The sequence below is a fragment of the Lepidochelys olivacea genome (genome assembly GCF_965140295.1).
Source record: "Lepidochelys olivacea isolate rLepOli2 genome assembly, chromosome: 7".
NCBI classification, from domain to species: Eukaryota; Metazoa; Chordata; order Testudines; family Cheloniidae; genus Lepidochelys; species Lepidochelys olivacea.
In genome coordinates, this window is record NC_140417.1 from 30,734,454 (window position 1) to 30,757,977 (window position 23,524).

The window sequence follows — 23,524 nt, forward strand, 5'->3', positions numbered from 1 at the left end:
CCCTCCCCTCCCCTCCCCACACACACACTCAGGACACACACTTGTCCTTCAGTGTCTCCTGTGAGACTCTGGGCACTTCACACACTCACAGTACGGGGGGGAGGGGGCAAGGCTAGAAACCAGTCACCGAACATTTCCCCCCAAACCACCCTGGGATCTGGCATTTGCAAGCATCACATACCCAGGCCGTGCGCCCACTCATGTCAATTTGCCCTGCTGTTACTCCACTGATGGGGCTCAACTGATGTGAGCCCTTGGTCCAGGCCTGCTGCAGCAGCGCCAACGGGCACGTGCTGGTGTGAACATCCCCAGTAACTCCCTGGAGTCAGTCACTCTAGGGCAAGGCATTTACGTTGAGGTTTGTACCCAGTAGCCTGTCACCAATAGTTGAGCTGCAGCAGTGATGGGATAATTTAGAGGCTGGTGGTTCATGGCCCAAAGCCGTCAGCTTGAGATCCAACCCACTTCAAAATGTGTTAAATCTACTGGAACTCGCATGTTCTTGTTACCCACAGAACCGTCCACTCCCTTTCTGAATCCCATTACTTGGCCTTGGTATCTTGTAGCCATGAGTTCCCAAGAATAATGGCATGTGGGAAAAGTATTTCTCCTGGCCCCGTAGATTAAGGATAGTTTAGTGGCTTCCAGTACTACCACGGATGGGTTCAAATCCCTCTGCACTGGTGGGAGCGGGAGTGAAAACTGCTGTACCTTTAAAAGCTCCAAGGGCTAGAAGCTGAACCTAGACACAAAACAGACTGGAAATAATTGTTAGTAGTGGGGGGAATTAACCATTGGAACAACCTCCCAGGGCGTGGGGTAGATTCTCTGGCCATTTTTAAATCAAGCTTGGATTTTTGTCTGAAGTACGTGCTATAGTTCAACCAGGAATCACTTCAGGGCAGGCCTAGGGTCAGACTGGGTGATCATAGTGGTCTAAGGGAGGGAGGTGCCCTCAATTTCACTTCACTTCCACCTTGCCCATGGTAAGTCCACTTAGGGGTGCTGCTTTGCAACTTTACTGTTTTGGGGGGGAGGGAGTCCTGCGGCCCCAGACAGAAAATGCAGCTCAGGCACTGGGTTCATCATTTATTATTAGTGTACAACGCAGATCAAGGAACATCAAACCCTACAGCATTGCTCTGAGCTCCTGCTACAACTGCTCTGTGGCAGGCCCAGCCTGGCCTCCCTCTCCTCCAGGTGCACAGATCGGGCACAGAGAACAGCCCTTCGCATTTTTCTGTTACAAAACCAGCAGAATTTTTCTCCATGCAAACGACAAGGGGGAAAATCCAACTTTGCCACCAAAAAGCCTCTCACACACCCCCTCCTTGCTCCTCTGCTTGTAACAGCATCCTCCAAAAGCAAAGTGCTTAACAAACCGCAGCCCGTTGTTCCTCCCACGTCTGGGAGGTAGGCCATGGTGCGCTGAACTGTTGTCCTACCTGTACATGCAGCTTCCTTGCTGTGGTCTATCTGGGACAAGTGCCCGTTCTTTTAAGCAGGGGTTCAGTCCCACAAAGGATCAGAACTCTAGCCCCCTTTCTGTGCCATTTCAGTCCGTGAGCCAGAACCCCGATCAGCTAATTCAGTCCTGAGTTTCCAGAATGGAGGGGGAAAAAACCCAACAACCTGCAGGCTTTTCTTTATTGCTTAGGAGAGATCTGGGCTGGTGATGATGGCACTAAAAGCCCAGTCACTCAGTAACACACTGGGAGGACTAGATCCTTCCCGGGCAGGCATAAAGCAGAATCACAAAAGGCTACTGCCCCCTTGCCTTGTGCAAATCCACTTTCAAAGTGCGTTTGACCATGGAGCCCCCGGAGGGGAAATACTGCAGCGAGCCTCTAGCAGCGTTCATTCAGAGCCCCCAACCTGTGCTACGTGCGGCTCTGCGAAACGGAAAGAATCAAATGTAATGGAACGGTTTTAGCAGCGAGATCACAGCTAGGCCTACTCGACCATATCCTACTGTGGACTTACACCAGTGCTTGGGGCGAGGGGCAGGAGATATAGGGAGCCACAGAGCTTCCCCCCCCCCATCTTCCCCAACTTTGATCACCTACTCTGACAATAACACTTTGCCTGAACAAAGGGCTTCCTATATGAATTTGCACCCCGGGGAGGGGGAGGGGGTATAGCCCATGTTTGCTGTACAGATAAGGAGAAGGGACTTGCCCACAGACCACGCAGATTGGCAGCAGCAGAGCTGGCAGCAGAAGCCAGGAGGCCTAGTGTAGACTGCACCTGCCCACCCCCTGCGTGGGAAGGGACAAGGCTGCAGTGGAGGCAGCATATAGGTTGGGCAAAAATTGTCTGACCTACCTGGTTTTCCTGAAGGAAATTACGTTTTCACCGAAAGGAATATTTCGTGAAAACGATCTGGTTTTGGTGGAAAAAAAAATCTAGATTGTTTTTGTTTCTGTGTCAAAAAAACCAAACACCCGGCAATCAAAATAGTTTGGCAATTAAATATTCCAGTTCCCACAGGCTACCACAACGCCACAGTGGAGTGCAGTTCAGATGCTTCGTGTCCCTATTCCCCCTTACGGACTGTGCTCCCCAGACTACATCTCCCATGACACACCACCTTTGCCTCCCCAAAAGGGGAGAGCACAGTGTAACATGGGAGGTTAGCCTGAGTAAGGATCCCAGCCTGCAGAGAATGGGCACAAGAAGCACCTAAACTACAACTCCCATGAGGCACTGGGGTTAGCCAGCAAGAGGGGAGACTACAATGCATCATGGGAGATGCAAGGATCCCAGCTTGGCAGCTTTTCAGAATCAATTTTTTTTTTGCGTTCTTGAAAAAAAATTAAAAAATCACACCTTTCCACTGAAAAAAATCAAATATTTTCTGACCAGCTCCAGGCAGGATATTAACGCTCCTGTCTGGGAGCCTGGGAAAGCCAGTCTGGCATTAAAGGAAAGCTGGATTCTCTTCGCTCAGAGCCAAATTACAACACCAGAGTGGCTGAAAAAGGTGCCCCAAGTCCTCCTGTTCTTTTTGCGGATACAGACTAACACGGCTGCTACTCTGAAACCTGAAAAATACAGCACGTGTGTGACGTGGGTGGACTATAACTCCCAGCATGCAGTGCTCCAAGCTCCCTTCCCCCACCCTCCCAGAGAACTGCTGCCTCCAAGAGAGATTTCCTGGCTGACCAGCCCTGCTCACGTGCAAGCTGGTGCCAGGACTGAGCTCTGGAATTTAAGGGAGCTTTTCTTCCGCTCTGCCCTGTAAGGGGAGCCCAGAGGGAGGACTGCCCACCTGGCAGTGAAAGGAGAGCCAGGGGAGGAAATCTCAGCTAAACAGTAGCTGGCTGTACCCAGGGCTGGATTTAGGGGCAGGCTTGGTCTAGGGCCGAACCTGGCTGTCTCCTGCAGTTTAGTCTACCCTCCTGCAAAGCAGCCTCCATTTCTCTGAGAGCCAGGAGAATTTGGGGCACCGCAATTAATGTTTTCCAAAAGCCACAGCTGGGTGGGAGTGTGACTCAAGGGCCTGTCCTTTGTAAACCCAGGCTCCTTCAAGGTCCCACCCCCAAAATTGAAGCTTTTGAAACCCCTGCCCCAAGACATGAGACAGGAGCAAAAATGGTTTTGGCGGGGAGGGGTGCAGAATCTAGAGACTGGTCAGTTTCATGGGCTTAATGCCCCATCTTTAGCATAATCCTTAGTGTTTCCCTGTAATAGACCCAGCCAGGCAGGCTAGAAAAATGGAAACCAGCAGGCCCAGCTCCTGTTCCAGAGAGAAGCAGCAGCTCCAGCCAGGGGCAGTGTATCAGAATTAGGGCCAGGGATGGCATATGGAAATTAGGGTTTCCAGCTTTTCAGAGTGCCTCCCCCCCAGATGGGAACAGGCACAGCTTGCAGGGACTGTGTTGAATCCACCAACGAAAGCAAACCAGGTGGGGAACATTTCTCTGCCAGGAGAAAGCGAGCTGCCTCCAGAGCGTGGGTTGAAAAGCAGTCCTCGTGTTGGGAGCCAAGACCCCTGGTTCCAGCTCAGTGGGGCAGGGGGAGGAACACGAGATGAGTGGCACACCGTTCCAGGATATTGCACAAACCCATGGCTGGAGGAGGCCCAAGGGACTGTAGCATAGATTGGGCAGCAGCTCCAGTGCCACCAGCAGCCCACTCTAGGTGGCCTTTCACTCCACGAAGTCTGTCCCACTCACCTCAGCGGGTGGTGGTGGGGGGGGGGGGGGCAGGAGCCTCAGCAGTGGGAGAGCTTGCAAAGATGCAGCCCTGGGAGATGGCCCATAAGGACAAATTCTGCAGTGGAAATCCTAGCCCAGCTCTTTCTGGGTGGCATTTTCCAGGGCAGAGGGCTCCCTTCTGGGCTCAAGATGCATGCATGAGCGCCCCCTGGTGGCATGGCACAGCCTCCCCCATCCTGCTGATCAGCCAGCCCCAAGTCAAGTCTCTCCCCGGCCCCTTTGCGTTTCCACACTGTGGCATCTCCCCCAGCTTAGCCAGGGCCCTTCCCCCTTCTCAAGTCCCTCTCCTATGCTCTAGGGAAGCTAGCAGGCCCTAGCACGGCTGGTGCAGGGGGGCTGGGGCAGTGACTGGGGGCAGGGTAGTGAGACACAGAGGAGGGGATTCACAGGGAGGTGGGGTGGGGGAGGTCCTGCAGTGTCTAGTCCACCACAGCTGAGCTGCACATGGTGTTCATCCCGCAGGCTCTGCTGCCCCGGTACAGGTAGTAGTAGCCCTGGAAAAGGAAAAAAAGAGGGGTTGGTGCGTTCCCATCAGCCAGCAAGCCACTACTCCAGGCCTAATTCACCCAGCACCTGCTCATTGTGGCTTAGCTTTGTGCACCTCCCTGTGGCAAGACTGGGAGGTGCAGGCTGGGAATCCCAGGAGAACCACAAGGACTGGTCTGTGTCCAGCAGCCCTGAGGAAGATCCCCTTTTCTATCCACCGCTGCCCAGCCCTGGCTCTCTGCTGCCAGAGATGATACTGGGGAACTAGGCCAGGCTGGAAACGTGGGAGAAAACAGAGGGAGGGCAGCATGAGCTGCTCCTGGGAGGATGCCTAGCCTCCCCTCCCAGGAGATGGGGCTGGGGGAAGGATGGGAAAGCCAGGCAGCCAGTGTAGGGGAGACGGATTGGGAGTAGAGGAACAAAGCCAGGTGGCCCAAGCAGTCTCTATCCCAGCCCACACCCACAGCATGGGCACCAGCTGCTTCTTACTGGACTCACCTGCTCGCCCCAGTCCTTGCCCCAGCTGTTTTTGATGGCCCAGAAGGGGGTGCGGTCACCTGGAAGGTAGAAAGGTCCATCATGAAGGCTAAGCTTGAGGAGAGGGGGCTGGACAGTTCCTGATACATGGCTGGGGCAGAGCTCAGGCTGCTAGGGGGTGTTGCAGCATTAGCCAGCACTGCCTGAGCCCCTGCTGTCAGCTTCCACTTTTATAGCAAGGGGGATTCTGTAGATTATAGAAACTGGTCTTAGTAGTACCCAGACTCTTGGGTTCTATCCCCACCTCTGGGAGGGGAGTAGGGTCTAGTGGTTAGAGCAGAGCTGGGCGCCAGGACACCAGGGTTTCTCTCTGATTCTGCCAGACTCACTATGCCTTTGAGCTAGCCACCTCCCATCTCTGTGCCTCTGGTCAGTACAAATCCATGAGAGAGAGCTGGGAGCAGCAGGGACTTGGCTCAACAGTGACACATGCTGGTGGCAATGAGAACTACCTGCTCTAGGCTGGACAGTATGGAGGAAGGGCCAGCAAGGCCAGTCCTGGAGGGAAACAGGATGGTGCTCAAGGTGGCTCATTAGGTTTAAGGGAGCCTAGGGAATCAACGTCCCCGAGGCGTGGGGGGCCCTCCTGTGGATTCCAGACTAGCGTCACTTACGTGTCCCATACCCCACCAGCAGCACCGCGTGGTCAATCATCCATGGGTTGCAAAGGAGCCTGAAGGGGTGGGAGACCCCCCTCCTGTAGAACTGAAGGGGAGGGAGATGAGGAACATAACATTAGTGAGCTAACTGCACAGATCCCTACAATGCCACCGAGATGTAGCTGCCCTTAGGGTGGAGCACAGGGCTTTGTAATACAGGGATCCCTTGTCCAGTGCTGACCACCTCTGGGATGCGGAGTGCCCCTTACTGAGTCCTTGCCCTGTATAACAGCACCACCTAGTGCCAAGCCCAGGTATTGGGGCAGTACTGACTGCAAAGGGAGAGCCCCCCAGCTGAATGCTCACTCTCTGGCATCCCACTGGATCCAATACCACCTGACTTCAGCTAGAACTCAGGTCCCAGGTTTTAACCCCTCATTCTGAGAGCCCCAGGGCCAGGGTAGGACATGTCAGCAGCCTCAGGGCCTTCACACAGCTCTTTATCGGAGGCACATGCTGCATCCCCGCCTGCCCGCGCCAGGCTGTAACAAACCAGCGAGTCTGAACTCCACTGCAATCCCACCCAGTCTATAAGGATGTGGGAGCAGGTGGCTCTGCCCCGAAGCATCTGCTCACCTGCATAGCGAAAGCATTGAGTGCAATGGAGATGGGTCCATTCTTCGCCAGCCACGCCGCGATCTCTGGAACAGACAGGACAGGTGAGTTTGGGCTGTGGCAGGGGCGCTGGGTCTATCGCAGAGCTGACTGGGAAGGGGGCAGAGAGGCACAATCCGCCAGGCATCAACAGCCTCCAAGGGGTCTCGGCCTCACATGGCTCATGAGGTTCCCTTTGCTCCTTGCAGCCAGGTCTCTCTGGGCCTCTGGCACACGCAGGCTGCGTGACTCTGGACAACGCCCTTCCCCGCTCTGTGCCCGCCTTTCCCCTCCCACACTCTTTAGGGCAGGGACTGTCTGTGCAGCGCCTGGCATGACGTGGGGGAAGATCTCGCCTGGGAGTTCTGGATAGCTCCTGAAACAACACAGGGTCCCAATCTACCCTAAGACACAAAGCTGTGTGGAAGGGCAGGTCTTTTCCACAGGCAGCTCCGAGTCTCCCTCCCTCCCCATACCAGGCCCCAGTGACTGGAGTTAGGAGGCAGAGCAGAGGCAGTAAGAGGAACCCAGACTCACCAGTCTCGTCGCGGGAGATCTCCACAGAGCTGTTGATGTAGACAGCCACCTTGGTGGCGGAGAAGCTGCAGCTCTGCTTGTGGCCCTCGTAGCTATAGTCACCCTCTGTCTCCAGGCCACCTGGAAGGAGCGATCCCCGGGAAGGGAGGGTTAATAATGCCAGGGGCTAAGAGACAGATCCTGCCGCAGGGAACTTGCCTGGGGCTTGTACAAGACTACGGGGATCTGGAAAAGCTCTGTGACGCCCCTCAATCCTGACCCGCAGCCCCCTCCAACCCCAGCCCTAGGCTCCCCATCACCCCCACCCACAGCCCAGCCAATGCCCTTCAATCCCGACCCGCAGCCCCCTACTACCGCAGCCCCAGGTTTCCCCCGCATACAGCCCGGCCAATGCCCCTCAGTTCCAACCCTGCTATTCTATTTTACCTCAGCTAGTAACAACTGCTCATCTTCCTTAACCGCCCAACCCTTGAGCTTCTCCTATTTGCCCCAGTCAGGATGAGGCCTTGACCTCCCTGCATTGGGCCTGGATGGTCCTGAACTCACCTAGCCGCTCAATGGCCTCATACGCATTGGAAGGCAGTCCCCCTCCGCAGGCATGGTCCAGTCCATCGCAGTCCACCAGCTCTGCAGGGAGAGAGACCGGCCTCTTACCGACCCGAGGCTCTCAGGCTCCCATCCCCCCAGGGAACAGCCTCGCAGCTGGGATGCTCGTGGCCAGCTGGAGCCACTCCCGAGGCTCTGTTAGGGTCTCCCAAAGCTTTGCTGGCTGCAAAGCTGTCCCCACCCCCTGTTGGCTCCTCCACATCTCTTTCCACCACAGGTGTTCAGCAGGTAGCGTGGGCCACTGGACTAGGGAGTCAGGACACCTGGGTTCTATTCCCAGCCCTGCCACTGACCTGCGGCAAGCTCCTTCCCCCCTCTGTGCACATTTTCGCCCTCACCCTGGTCTAGTTAGAATGGAAGCTCTGCAGGGCAGCGACTGTCTCACTGTGTGTCTGTCCAGCACCGGGGGCACGGAGCGACTTCAGTCAGGGTCTTGTGTAGAGCTCAACACGACAGGGTCCCCCGCTTTTGACTGGGGCTGCCTGGCTCTACCACCAACCCAGACCTAGTCAGGTTTGCTGACAGTGCTGAAATCACAGAGGAAGCTGCAAACACCTCTGGGGAGATCAGGGCACTGAAGGGGGATTAGCTCCCACCTCCTAATCCCCACCCCCAATAAGGAGTGGGAGGAGGAACCCAGCAACCAACCGCCCTTCTCCTCAAAGCAAGTTTGGGTTCTTCACTCTGGTGCAAGGATCGACTCTTAACAGGAATTTCCGAAGAGCCATCATCTCCGGGAAACCAGCTAGGTCCAGAAAGCCTGGGAATTGGTCAGGCTCTCTGGGGCACCAGCCATGCGATGCGCTCCCTCTCCTGGCTAAACAGCCCAGGACTCTGGGAGCTCCCCATGTGGCAACACTGGGCAGTGCAGGCTGGGAGAGCCACAGGGCCCTGGATAAGGGATCCCCCTTATATGTGTCACAGTCCAGCTCTGGCTCCTACGCCACAAGTGCCAGCCACATACCCTGCTCCGAGAGTGAGACGAGAGACCCACGGCGCAGGAACCACTGTCCTTCCACGTTGCCGGTGACAGAGAAAGCCCAGCAGGAGCCGCACATACCCTGGAAACACAAGGCCAGACAGATGATGGCCCACGAGTGACACGACAATGTCGCAAACCCTCAGACCCTCCCAAACCCCATCAGGAAATGGTGCGGGAATGCTGACTGCAGGGAAACCCCCAGCTACTCCAGTCATAGAATCATAGAATAGAAGGGTTGGAAGGGACCTCAGGAGGTCATCTAGTCCAACCACCTGCTCAAAGCAGGACCAATCCCCAACTAAATCATCCCAGCCAGGGCTTTGTCAAGCCTGACCTTAAAAATATCTAAGGAAGGAGATTCCACCACCTCCCTAGGTAACGCATTCCAGTGTTTCACCACCCTCCTAGTGAAAAAGTTTTTCCTAATATCCAACCTAAACCTCCCCCACTGCAACTTGAGACCATTACTCCTTGTTCTGTCATCAGCTACCACTGAGAACAGTCTAGAGCCATCCTCTTTGGAACCCCCTTTCAGGTAAAGCAACTATCAAATCCTCCCTCATTCTTCTCTTCCGCAGACTAAACAATCCCAGTTCCCTCAGCCTCTCCTCATAAGTCATGTCTTCCAGTCCCCTAATCATTTTTGTTGCCCTCCACTGGACTCTTTCCAATTTTTCCATATCCTTCTTGTAGTGTGGGGCCCAAAACTGGACACAGTACTCCAGATGAGGCCTCAGCAATGTCGAATACAGGGGAAAGATCACGTCTCTCGATCTGCTGGCAATGCCCCTACGTATACTTCCCAAAATGCCATTGGCCTTCTTGGCAACAAGGGCACACTGTTGACTCATATCCAGTTTCTCGTCCACTGTAACCCCTAGGTCCTTTTCTGCAAAACTGCTGCCGAGCCATTTGGTCCCTAGTCTGTAGCGGTGCATTGGATTCTTCCGTCCTAAGTGCAGGACTCTGCACTTGTCCTTGTTGAACCTCATCAGATTTCTTTTAGCCCAATCCTCTAATTTGTCTAGGGCCCTCTGTATCCGATCCCTACCCTCCAGCGTATCTACCTCTCCTCCCAGTTTAGTGTCATCTGCAAACTTGCTGAGGGTGCAATCCACGCCATCCTTCAGGTCATTAATGAAGATATTGCACAAAACCGGCCCCAGGACCGACCCTTGGGGCAGTCCACCTGATACCAGCTGCCGACTAGACATGGAGCCATTGATCGCTATCCGTTGAGCCCGACAATCTTGCCAACTTTCTATCCACCTTATAGTCCATTCATCCAGCCCATACTTCTTTAACTTGCTGGCAAGAATACTGTGGGAGACCATGTCAAAAGCTTTGCTAAAGTCAAGGAACAACCCGTCCACCGCTTTCCCCTCATCCACAGAGCCTGGCCTCTCGCAGCAGTGCACTTTGGGATGAGACAGAGACAGCTATATTAGCACTGGTGACATGACATACCTGGAAGGGTCGCATGCAGGGATCAAACCTGCAACCTCTGTATCTACCTCCCTGAGCCTCGACAGCTTGTTCTAAACCAGTTACATTAGCTCAGAGGCATTAGCTGCCTCAGCCGCTATACCTGGTCTAGCCACTAGCGGGAGACAGAGTGCCACAGCAGGTTATGTTGGCCTAAGCTCTGCAGCTGCGGCTGTCGGGGTGGCGGATTAATGTAGCCATGGAAACCCACCTGGTCCTTGACGTCAGTGACGGCCCCACGCTCCCGCCAGTCCCATTCGGCAGGAGGCTGGTCGCTGGGGATGGCAGCCGGTTTCATGGGCCGGGCCGGGAGTTTAGCCAGCAGCGGATTCAGGTACAGGGAGCGAAATTCCTCCTCTGAAATGAGACAGAGGGCAGCTCTGGAGAAACGCCCAGGACTCAGGAAGCCCAGGGTACTTGCCTATGATCTCCCCTGGCAGGGGGCACTGCAGAGAGTGGGGCAGGAGCGCTGGCTGTGGGGAGAGCTCCCAGCTACTCCAGCCCTGGCCCCAGGCGTAGAGAGCGGGGAGCTCCTAGCGCTTTCCTATAGGGTGTGCTGCCAGGGCTCCATGGACATACTGAGTGCAAAGCCATCACCCCTCTCACCCGTCAGGTCGCTGAACTTGGTGACTCCGTACTCGGCCGTGCCCTGGTCCAGCTCCTGGATCGTCCGAGCCTTTTCCAGGTTCTCCGCAAAGATCTGCAAACGCCTCTTGGTTTCTAAACAGGACAACAGACCCAGGGAGTCAGAGTCATTGTGAGAGAGGGAGTGTGTCCAAGATAGAGGGGGCTCCCTGCCGTGTTGCAGGAGCCAGTGCAAAGGATTCTAAGGTGGGAAGAGCTGAAAGGGTGATGGGAGCTGGCTCGCAGGATTCTGGAAAGGTGGTGGGATGGGGGCCCAAGAGATATGCCAGCACCTGGGGCTCACCTCTTTCATCCTTGTAGCTCTTCTTGTAGGTGGTCAGGAAGTCTTTGAACAGTGAGATCAGCTGGACGGATGCATTCTAGGGACACAGAAGCAAGCAACTTAGAGACCTGGAAGGCTGGAGGTGGTATCTGAGAGGCTGATGCTGGAAGATGTGCCATCTGCCAAGGCCAGGTGAGTGCCTGGCTGTAGGGGGTGCTATAGACTCATTCTCAGTCTCCTCCTGCAGCAGGTCTGTCTCTGGAGCATTGCAGGAGGTCAGCCTTAGGGCTGGTAACCAGAGGAGGTGCCATGCTGAGGCACAGCATAGGGGCAGGGTGGCAAGGGGGGTGGGGCCAGAGGCCAGGGCAGTGGCATGGGGGAAGGTACGAAGCAGCATATCACGGGAGGGGACTGGAGAAATGCAACCCAGAGGAGTACCCCCGCCCCAGGTGACATACCCCCCTAATCCAGGCCACACCCCCTGCCCTACCCTGGGAGCAAGAGGCCTCATGTGTCCTAATTCCAGCCCAACACACTCTCCCCACATGAGTTACCATCACTAGAACAGAGACTGGGGCCCCTCAAGGGACAGGGCAAACTGGGCTAGAGAGGAGGAGGAGTGAGGCAGCCAGCCACCCACCTGGGAAAGGGCCTCCAAGCGAACTGGCTCTTCTGGTGTCTTTGCATGAGCCGGCTCCTCTGGCTCCAGGGGGGCTGCACTTTGGACCTTCTCTGATGGCTCTAAACACAAGAGGAGGCAGTAGCAAGCGTTGCAGGTAGCCCCGACACAGTTAGTGTATAGATCTCATGCCTTGGGAGAATGAGGGCCAGTGCCCATCTTCTTCACGCCCAACAGCAGGGGTGGCCAACCTGGGACTCCGGAGCCACATGCGGCTCTTCAGAAGTTAATATGCGGCTCCTTGTCTAGGCATCAACTCCGGGGCTGGAGCTACAGACGCCAATTTTCCAGTGTGCCGGGCGGTGCTCACTGCTCAACCCCTGGCCCTGCCACAGGCCCTGCCCCCACTCCACCCCTTTCCGCCCCCTCCCCTTGGCCTGCCATGCCCTTGCTCCCCCCCCCCCCCCCGCGAGCCTCCTGCACGCCACAGAACAGCTGATTGGGAGGTGTGGGGAGGGAGGGAGGGGGAGGCGCTGATCGGCAGGGCAGCCGGTGGGCGAGAGGCGCTGGGAGCGGAGCAGCCGATGCGGGGCTGCTGACATATTACTGTGGCTCTTTGGCAATGTACATTGGTAAAGTCTGGCTCCTTCTCAGGCTCAGGTTGGCCACCCCTGCCCAACAGCCTCTATTGCTTGTGCTAAAGGAGATCTCCCTTGGCTAGCAGCAGTAGCAGGTCCCTTATCCTGTTGGTAGCCACTGGAGGGCACATTCACTGTTCTAGATTCCCAGATTGGAAGGCCAGATGGGACCATTGTGGTCATCCACTCTGACCTCCTGCATAGCCTAGGCCAGAGGACCTCCGACAGCCCTTCCTGCCTGGAGCTCATATCTGGTGGCTGAGCTAGAGCATAGATTTAGAGATGCACCCAACCCCTAAAAACTCGCAGGGACAGGTTGGATTCTTCATCACTTGGACAGTTGTTCCAACAGTTAAACCCCACCCTGTTAAAAATATGTACCTCGTTGCTAGCCTGAACTTGTCCAGCTTCAGTTCTCAGCCTTTGGGTCTCAATCTGCCTCTCTCTGCTGAACTGATGATGAGCCCTCTGCTCTCCAAACTCTCCTCCCTGGGGACACGCTTACAGCCTGAGTTCAACTCACATCTTCCTCTTTAAGGCTCTAAGAAGCTCAGTCTATGCACAAAACTTGTATTGCTTTAACTATACCACTCTAGTTAATGTGGTACAACCCTCTCCATGTGCATGCAGTTATACTGGGATAGATGTGCTTATGTCAGTACAGCTATTCCAGTACAGGAAGGGGAATAAGCTGTTCTGGTAAAAGCTCCTTTACCCTAGGAAACGGCATCCACACTAGGGCTGGGTAGATATCACTAGGTTAGTGAAACATTGTCTATGTTACACAGAATCACTAACTGGTACAGCTATACCAGGACAAAACGGGAGTCTACAGCAGGCCTTAGTCTCTAACTCCAGGCAGGTTTTCCAGAACTGGAATCATTGAAGCCAGAAGCTGGACAAATTCAGACTGGAAATGAGAATCACATTTTTACCCATGAGGGGAATTAGTCATCAGAACAACAGACCAAGGGCTGGGGTAGATCCTCCACCACTAGGAATGTTTAAATCAAGATGGGATGTTATTCTAAAGCTCTGCTCTAGTTCAGCCAGGAATTAATTCAGGGCTGGCCTATGGCCTGTGTTATGCAGGAGGTCAGACTAGATGCTCACAGTGGTTCCTTCCGGCCTTAGAACGGATGAATATTGTGACTCTTCTCTGAACCCTTTCCAAAGCTGTCACCATCTTTTTCACAGTTCGTCAGCCAATCTGGATGCAGTGTCCCAGGAGTGGTCTCACCAATGCAGGGATCACTGATATGCAGCCACTTCTGGGATGAGATAAGGCAGCTCTGCAATAGCGCACAGCAATGCTACGGAGCAGGTGAGGTGGGGAGGACAGGACAGCTGATGGAATCCACAAGGGGGGAATTTAGGTCAACAGAGTGGAAGCACCCGAGCTGGAGTCTGGCCAGGAGACTGGATTAACAGCCAGCTATTTGGGAAAGTGCCAAAGGACTCTTTAATGGCCAGAAGTGGATTAAAGCTTTCATAACCAGCTCCTTCCACACTGGAAATACAGGGCAAGTGGCCATGTGCAGGTGGTGGAGGGGTGTGGCTTTGATTCCAGACTTAATGCTCTTGTTTACATTCTAGTCAGGATCCTTTAAAGGGATGACACCCATGCAGACCCGCCATACCAGCTGGACGACATTCCTGCTTCACCAGCCTCTTCCTGTTCATCCATGGCTGACTCCAGACCTCAAAGTGACAAGACTTCCAGGAGACAGAGAGAAAAACAGGCCTTGCCTCAGAATTTCATAAATGAACAGTACAGAAACCTGCCCGGAGGCAGCAGGGATGAGTGGACTGGCAGGGAATGGTGATGGTGGTGGTGGATTCTGTTCCTGACTCTGGGAGGACGGTGGGGTCTGTTGGGTTAGAACAGAAGGGCCAGGAGAGTCAGGACTCCTGGGTTCTACTCTTACTTCTGCTCCTAACATGATGCTGGGGAAGCCCCTCAGCTGTACTCTGTAAAATGGGGCCAGTGTTTCCCTAACTCTTGGATGGGGTGCATGTGTCTTAACTTATTTGTAAAATGCTCTGAGACTCTCAGCTGAAAGGATGCCAGAGAAGAGCAGAATCACTTCTCACTCCACAGCCCTCTCCTTCCAGCCAACAGGCTGCACCCGAGTTACTCAGCTGATCCTCCACTAATGAAAGCTATGAAAAGATCCTCTAGTTACAGCGTGTTTGGGTTAATGCCAGGTCACAAGACAACGAATGAGAGGATTCAGCAGACAGAGGCCTGGCTCATGGGACAATGACTGGAGAGTCTGACACAGGACAAACACAGACCAGCAGGTTGCTTACAATGTAACCGGACTCCTGGGTTCTGTGTTAGTAACGTCCCTGTTTAGTTTCAGAGCCATCTCCCAGAGCCTCAGCTCCACTGCCTGCTTTTGACACCCCATTTTAATACTTGAAGAAACTGGCGCTGGTTTGCATGTACATACACATGTGCCCTTGCTTCTGATTTCAACCAGTAGAAGACAATCAGCTGTGTGTCTTAGCCCCCCTTCTGTAAACACCAGGAGCAATTCTCCTAGAGAACAAGCAGTAGTGATGCTGCTTTTGAAATAGGAAGATCTAGTTCTATCCTGCCACTGCTACGAAGCCCCCCCCAGTTTCTCCAGTTCTCCCACTCTGACCCGAAGGAATGTGTTTGCCTGTAAGAGTGGCATATGCACAGGACATAGGTGGTGGGGGAGCGGGGGTGGCACCCACAGAGTTCTGCCCCCATCATGCTTTGGGAACAACATCCCTTTCTAGAATCCCCATCAGGAATTGGAAAAGTCCAATCCCTAAACACCACCCCACATCCCAGATGAGACCTCCCAATGTGTCCACTCACTGGGATCGTAACTGTCTGCCTTCTCTTAAAACAGAGCCTCAAAGACTACAGATCCCAGGATGCCATGCTCAACAATAAGTGCCCTCCACTTGAATCAAGATGAAGCAAGGTATGCTGGGAGCTGCAGTACCATTAGCCATACCATCATACCTGTTCCATTTAATGCAAATTAAGTGTATCCTTTGGGCTCCTACCCAGTTGGAGATGTGACCCTCCTGGAGTTACAGGGGGAAGGAGAAAGGCAGTGATTCATAATATCTCTGCCCAGATTCTGCTCTCTGTGATATCAGTAAAAAGAACAGGAGTACTTGTGGCACCTTAGAGACTAACCAATTTATTTGAGCATAAGCTTTCGTGATGCATCCGATGAAGTGAGCTGTAGCTCACGAAAGCTTATGCTCAAATAAATTGGTTAGTCTCTAAGGTGCCACAAGTACTCCTTTTCTTTTTGCGAATACAGACTAACACGGCTGTTACTCTGAAACCTGTGATATCAGTGTAAATCCACAATCACCCCATGAAAATCAGCGAGCTGAATACACACTTATCCTGGTGCACAGAGATCAGAATCTGGCCGTAATCCCACAGAGGTCAGTGATGTGACATTAGAGTCACACCAGTTTAATTGACCTATTAAGAGTGGGTGGATCTGATTAAGTGGACCTTGTGATGAAACAGGATTTTTCTGCAATATATTTAAGGCCCCTATGTGTGCCTCAGTTTCCTCTACATTTTGTATGGCTGCCCGGGGGGGGCGGGGGGGGAGAGAGGGAAGGACTGTCTGTCTAAGCCTGAATGGGTCATTAAAAAGGACTGGCCGAGGATGACCCCATATCAACTGAGAATCCGAGAAGCCAGTGGCAAATCCAGTTACCAGGACACTGACACCTAATAACCAATGACCCAGAGGGAGATGGATTTCCTCACCTCTCAGCAGGAAAACTGAGCAAGATCACCCCAGCTCCAGAACAAAGGACTGGGAAGGTGGGGGGATAGGAACTGGCTTCTGGATGGAGTCTGGGCTCTCACCTTGGAGCTAATCAAGGACATCAGACAGAGAGAGAGTTCGCTACAGCTTGCTGGGCTCTGTGCTGGCCAGAATGGACCGGGACTAGTCTTTGACCTTCATTTCTCTGTGCTAACCTAAGGACGACCTACGTGGTGTTCCAGCTGACTAATAAACCCGACTGTTTTGACAACACTGTTTGAGTGTCGCTGCAAAGGCTGGGCGAGGTATATTAACGAGTCTCTACCAGGAGTCTCTCTCAGCCGGACTCACTGAAGAGAGATTACAGCAGGAAACAGGAGTGCTGGAGGCGGTGAGACACCCCCCCCCGCCCCCGTTGGGGATCTGGTACACTGAGGTGGTTCCTCCAAGAGGCTGTGCCGAAGCTGGGGGTGTAGCGCCAAGCGGATGGAGCTGTGACAGACCCAAAACAAAACCACAACCCAGCACCTGGTCCTTACTATTTGCTCCGGCTCCACTGAATTTTCACAGATGGCGGCATCTTGGTTTGTGAATCCATACTGGCTGCATGGTGACTTCAGCAGGGTCACATCCAGATAGTACTTGATCCCATTCACCACCTGCAAGCAGAGCACAGTTCTCAGGTAGGCAGAGCATGGCACCATCTGCTCCATTACTGCAGACCCCAGCCTAGAACTTAGCATGCAGTGACAATAAATGGGGAACTGGTGAAAGACAGAACACCAGGGTTTGCCTGTGTCCGGCAGCCTTGATAAAGATTCCCCTCTATATTCATTACAGCCAAGTTCTGGCTCATCTCTACAGCATGGGATGCTACAGGGATCTTGTTGGGACAAACTTGGGTTCAGATTTCATAGCTTATTTATTATACAGGTGAATATAAAGCATTTTCATCATTTTGCAAAGCCAGACCGGGACCATTAGATTATCTACTCTGAACTCCTGTATAGCACAATTCAGAGAATATCACACAGTCACCCCTGTGTTAAGCCCAATAACTCGTGTTCAGCTAACGCACCTTCCAGAAAGGCAGTCAGGTCTGCACTCTCAGGCATCAAGAGATGGGGAATCCACCACTTCCCTTGAGAGTTTGTTCCGAGGGTTAATCCCTAATTGGTAAAAATTTGCATCTTATTTTTAATTGCTATGTGTCTGGTTTTAACTTCCAGCCACTGGTTTTTGTTCTGCCTTTCTCCACTAAAGAGCCCTTTAGTACCCAGGATTTTCTCCCTGTGAAGGTACTTTCACACCAGGATCAAGTCACCTTTTGATCATTTTGAGAAGCTAAACGGGTGGCACTCTTTAAGTTTCTCACTGTCAGGCATTTTTTTCCCAGCCCTCTTCTCTACATCCTCTCAATTTTTCAACATTCTTTCTAAAATGTGGCCCCCACAATTGGACAAATTACTCCCATACTGGTCTCATCAATGCTACATACAGAGGTAACATGCAATCAGAAAGTAATCTACCAGAAGCAGTTCTTTATAAAACTAAAGATCTCCCAGAACTGGTCTGAAGTTTGAGGGTAGACCTGTGCTAAATTTGCAGATTTTAAGCCAGAAGGGGATCACTGTGATCAGGCAGGAGCCTGACACAGGACAGAGAATTTCACCCAGCGATTCCTGCATCCAGCCCAATAACGTGTGGTTGAATTGGAATGTAATTTTTAGACAGACCTCCAATATGCTAGCCAAACTTGAAAAGTGAAATTGACTAGAAACAAGAGTGAAACTGCCTCCTCTGTTCCTCATTGTTCCCAGCAGTAACGCAAAGGCGTAAGTAAAATGGAATGGAAACCAACACAGTAGGGATGTAAAGATGGTAACTAGGTTATCTCCAGAAGATAGTCCTTTACTGGCCTAGCTGCGACTGACAGGGGCACATGACGGTCCATTAGCAAGTTCTAAGGGTGTGTCAACACTGCAGCTGGGAGGTGTAATTCCCAGTGGGGGTAGGTGTATGTGCCCTAGCATGCTAAAAGTGGCTAGCCACCAGAGTGCAATCCCATCTGAGATCCTAGGAACGTACCCAAGTTGCTAGTCCAAGCCACCGCTTGAGTACATACCTAGGATCTCCAACAGGATTGGATTTGGGCGGCTAGCCCAAACCACAGCCTGTGCCCCCTGGCACACTGCTATTTATGGCACGCTCGCTCAATCAGAGCTAGCCTGTGCACGTCTGCCTGGGCTGGGAGTTACACCTCCCCCTGCAGTGCAGACATACCCGAATAGGGTTTCCTCACCTCTCAAGTCTCCTGTAAGCTTAGAACGCTTTGCCCTATTTTGGGTTCCGATAACTGGTTTATTTGTAATGTGCAAAGGGTGTGGATAAATTATTGCATCTTCTTATTTACCAGCATCTGGAAGGGTTAATCACGTACTCTTCTACAGGACTTCTTAAGTAGAAAGATTCAACATATTGTTAATTACGTTAGTTAATTCCTGCTGGTTACAAATCCAGACTAGCGGGTCTGACTCCTCAGTCACGCCACTCTGGCACTGCAAAAAGTTCTTAAAGGTAGTATTTGTATTAGTGGAGCTCCTAGGAGCCCTGGCATAGAAGTAAACTGACCCTTGAGAATATCTCCCGCACCAGTCAGGGTAGAGCTGGAGTGAGGGCTCCGCACTGACTCTGCTCCCAGCCCCCAGAGGATGCGGCTGGCGCTCTCTGCACACTAGCTACTGTCACAAGGGGACATGGGAAGCAAAGCATATGTTATACCTAGTGCCAGACAGGCTCCTGCACCGTCCCAGGATGCTATGCCCTCTCTGCCCTGGAATGGGATGCCTCTGGCGCTGAGGGACCGAGAATGGAGTGCAAGATTGCAGGGGATGTGCGGGGTGTCTCCCCAGGGCTATCCTGAAAGAGAAACTTGCACCAGACTGGATCAGACCCAAAGTCTGTCTAGTTAAAATCCTGTTTCTGACAGTGGCCAGTGCCACGTGCTTCAGAGGAAGGCACAAGAACCCCACAGTATGAAGATATGGGATAACGTCCCCTCACTCCATTAGCTCTCACCCTGGTCTCTAACAGAGATCGGCTTAAGCCCTGAAGCACAGGGTTTTATATCCCTTCCAAAATTATCATTATGTAGGACAAATGAATATTCCTGATATCCATATAAATGGCCAATCCCTTTCTGAATCTTGCTAAGTTCTTGACATCAATGACTTCCTGAGGCAAGTAGTTCCAAAGGGTCACAACAGGGTGTGTGAAACATGTATTTTCTTTTATCAGCTTTTAAGTCAATAGAAACGTAGGACTGGAAGGGACCTCCTGGGTTATCAAGTCCAGTCCCCACTATTGCAGGCAACGCCCCATCATTGAATCCAGTCCAAAACTTATCCAGCACCATCCTCAAACTAGCTGGGTTGTTTGCCCTGCACTGCTTCTATGGGGAGGTATTCCAGACTCTCCCTCCTCTGATGGGCACAAACCTTCTTCTCATTTCCAGCCTCAGTTGATTCCTGGCCAGTTTATCCCAATTTGTTCTTCTGCCAACATTGTCCTTTAGCTTCAATAGCTCTTCTCCCTCTGTGGAGTTTCCCCCACTGTACCTAGACAGAGCAACAGATCCCCTCTCAGCCTTTGCCTGGTCAGGCTAAACTAATCCAAGCTCTTTCAGTCTCCACTCATAAAATCAGCTTTCCATGCCCCTGATCATCAGCCTGGGAGCCCTTCTCTGTACCAGGCCAATCTGAATTCATCTTTGTTGAACATGAGTGACCAGAACAAAATGGAACAAGGCATTCCAGATGACGCCTTGCCAGTGTCTTGTACAATGGCATTCATACTTTCCTATCTCAACTGAAAAGACTGCCTGATGCATCAGATCAGTTCTCCCTCCATTAGAGTATCTGCGTTTCAGACTAATTTTCCTCTCACATGTTAGCTGCAGATCTCCATGAAAAAGCTCATTTTTCTAACATGAATGAGTGTTTTGTATTATTTCAGTTCTCAACAGTATTTCCAGCTGATCCCACTATTAGAATCTTCTGCAAATTTCGTTCATGTGCTATTTCTCCTGAATCATCAAGTTAAATAGAGCCATGCCCTATGGTACTAATTAGGCACCTCCCCAACTCGAACACCTTCCTGTTTATCTCTTTAGTCTCTTAGAGAATGTCTAGCACACATGACTGTGCTCTGATCCCAGCCAAAGTGAATTAATTTTTCAATTAGGATGTTGCGAGAGACTGCAGCAAGTGTTTTCGTAACATTCCAACCTACGGCAGGATTCTCCATGTGTCCATTTGTTTAGCTACAGAAACGACCACATTTATCTGGCCAGGATGATTCTTTATAAACCTTTTGCTCACAAATCTGTTACTCTCTCTACAGAGGTTCTAATTGTTTCCTTCCCGTTACTGTACTAAGAAGGAAAGTCAGATTCACAGGGTGGTAACTGCCCTTAGAAACACACATAAGTAATCATACAAATTAGTAATTCCTCCCAATCCACATAACCCAGTTTATGGCCCCAGTTCACATAATCTAGTTCACAGCCCCTTATCTAGTCCATATAACCCAATTTCCATCTGCCACAGTCCATTTGCCCTGTACACCTGTCTAGAACCTCTAACTCAGTCCATATAACTCAAACGACACTGCTAGTACTTTTACTGTATATTCTAGTCTTTATCCCCAGGCTATACCCTCTTATAGCCCAGGCTATACCCCAGCATATCAACTACAACCCCAAGGATCCATATATCTCAGGGCTTGTCTACATTTAAAACATGACAGCAGCGCAGATGCGCCACTGTAGCACTTCAGTGTAGACGCTACCTACGCCGATGGGGTTCTCCCATTGGTGCATGTAATCCACCTCCCCGAGAAGCGGTAGCTAGGTTGATGGAAGAATTCTTCTGTCGACCTAGCGCGGTCTACACAGAGACTTAGGGCATGGATTTGTCACACCCCTGACCCACGTAGTTAAGATGACCTAATTTTCTAGCACAGACCAGGCCCAGGTATGAGTCGGCAATCCCTATTCCTTTTGTCATTGCCAAATCCTCTATCCCAGTCCATGCCCCCCAGCCCCTTTGCCCGGTATCCCCGTCCATGTAACCCAATATACCCCTTTGCCCTGTATGATCAATGTGTATACCCGCAAGTCTACAACTCAAGCCAGAGCCTTTAGCCATATAACACACACTGTGACCCCCACCGCAGTCCATATAACCCAGGCCAGACCCCACTAGTCCTTGTACACAATACTCCAGCCCATATGTCCCAGCCTTTCCCTGGTCTACATAACTCATACCCCAGCCACTCTGCCCTGTACCCTGTCCAGTCCAGTCCCCTGCGCAGCCGACGCCGTGGCCTTACGACGCAGCTTACAGCCCTGCACCGCAGCACAGACCAGATCCCTCCCCAGCCTGGCTCTCATCACCCGGTGCGTGACTGCAAACACGAACCACAGTCCGTTCTCCCCATCCCCAGCCAGGCTGCCGGATACCCCCGGTCCGGCCCTGGCCCGGCACACACACCGCGTTCCACCCGGCCCCTCACCTGGGCCTGCACCCGCCGGATGGTCCCCAGCCGGGCCGGCCCCCCGCGCTGCTCCGCTGCAGCTCTCCAGGGCGAAGCGAGCCGCCTCCAGGGCCGCAGGGTCCCGGGCAGCCTCCAGCTCCCGCAGCGCCCCGGCTCCCGGAGCAGCCCCCAGCGCCGCGGGCAGCAGGAGCCCGACTAGCCCCAGTGACAGCAGCATCCCGGCCGCGGAATGAGCGCCGCCTCCGCGTGGGGCCCACATATGGGCTGCGGGGCGGGGCGTCCGCTGCCATAGAGACGGGCCCGCCCCCTCTAGGCAGCTAGGGGGACTCCACTGTGGGGCACTGAGCCCCACCCATCCATTCCCTTCACGCGCTGCTGTCCCCCACCCTACGTGGATCCCCTCCAGGCTCTATACTCCAGGGGCCCTAAGCATCCTACCTACACCCCTAAAGGCTGCTTCCTTCTAGGGACCAGAATGAGCCCCACTTCCGCTATGTGTCATGAGCCCTACATGGCTACAGCTAGCTGAGATTCCCTCTCAGTGCTTGATTACAGTCCCCTGCTTAAAAAAAAAAAAAAAAAACACCAAAAAACTAAACATTCCTAGTTTTTTTTAACCTTTCCTCATAGGTTTTCTAAGCCTTGGGCCTCTCTCTCCAGTTTGTCCACATCTTTCCTAAGATTCCTCAGTGCTAAGTAGAGCAGGACAATTGCCTCCCATATTTTACTTACATTACTCCTGCTAACACACCCCAGAATATTAAGACTTTTTTGCAGCTTAATCACATTGTTGACTCATGTCCAATTTGTAATCCGCTCATCTCTAGATCCTTTTCAGCAGTACAACCACCTAGCCGGCTCTTCCCCATCATGCATTGGTTCATTTGGTTTTGACTTTCTAAGCACACTTTGCACTTGTCTTTACTTTTGTCTTGATTTCAGACAAATTCTTTAATTTGTCAAGGTAGTTTTAAGTTCTAATCCTGTCCCCTACATGAGCTGTCTGAACTACCTTAGGTACCAGAACCCACCCTCACCATCTGAGGATTGAGCACCTGCAGAGCAGAAGTGATGATGTTGGCCAGAGCTTCTGCCAGTCTTCCCAATACAATAGGTGGCTCTTGGCTGCCAAGACACTTTCCTGTGATAAGATTTTTCTGCCCCACGGAATTTGTCCACATCTGGAATGTGCATTCCCAGTGTAATATTCAACCATAGGGAGATGTGACAGCTCGAAGCAGGCTTAGATGACAGTGGAATGCGAGTCCTTTCAGTACTATTTTGGCTTTTACCATTGCTACCACCAGATGAAGTGTGGCAAGTTACTGGTTCACAGCCTGCCCCCCTCAAAAATGGGACAAGCCTTCTGTGATGGGGTATATAAACCCCATTGTCACAGCCACTAAGGGGTTAAGGGGCAGAATAGCTATCTCCCCATCTCCAGTTAAGTGGGTGACCAGCAACATTTGGATATGGGCTGCATCCCAGGCAGGGAGCACAGCTGTCTGAGAGGCTGAGGACTACCTTGCGTCAGGCAGCAAACTGGGAGGAAGTTGCCCAACACGCTGGACCAGAAACCCCAAGGACTAGGGTAACACTGCTGGGGGAAACCTGCCAGCCAGAACAGGTATCCCTTCTCTTGCACTCCACAAGCTGGAGGAAGACCTGACTCCCTAGGGTCCTGCTGCCAGGCGACATAAGGATTTAAGGAGAGTTGGAGCTGAACTGAAAGGCTAGAAACACTGTCTTAAACGGCCAGTACCTCTAAAAACTCAGGGAAATGTAAACGGGACAGAGGTCCTTCACAGGCTCAGACTAGATTTTCAACAACAGCTCCCAGCAGCCTGCTCTCCAGCCCAGATCTAAGTCTCCAAGAGAATGTGCCCCAACTTCATAGTGCTATGCCCTTCTGCAAC

General features: G+C 52.5%; 1 protein-coding gene across 1 annotated transcript; it reads right to left on the reverse strand.

The window, feature by feature from the left end:
- Positions 1-1,076: 1,076 nt before the first annotated feature.
- On the reverse strand, positions 1,077-21,856 carry CTSF (cathepsin F). The gene is given in 15 exon segments (XM_084634980.1): positions 1,077-4,714; positions 5,205-5,263; positions 5,858-5,948; positions 6,479-6,543; positions 7,034-7,153; positions 7,580-7,660; positions 8,604-8,700; positions 10,318-10,463; positions 10,713-10,826; positions 11,035-11,110; positions 11,654-11,754; positions 13,911-13,986; positions 16,592-16,711; positions 21,627-21,690; positions 21,692-21,856. Coding segments are annotated over 15 exon segments (1,419 nt in total). The 5' UTR covers positions 21,826-21,856; the 3' UTR covers positions 1,077-4,639.
- Positions 21,857-23,524: the final 1,668 nt, after the last annotated feature.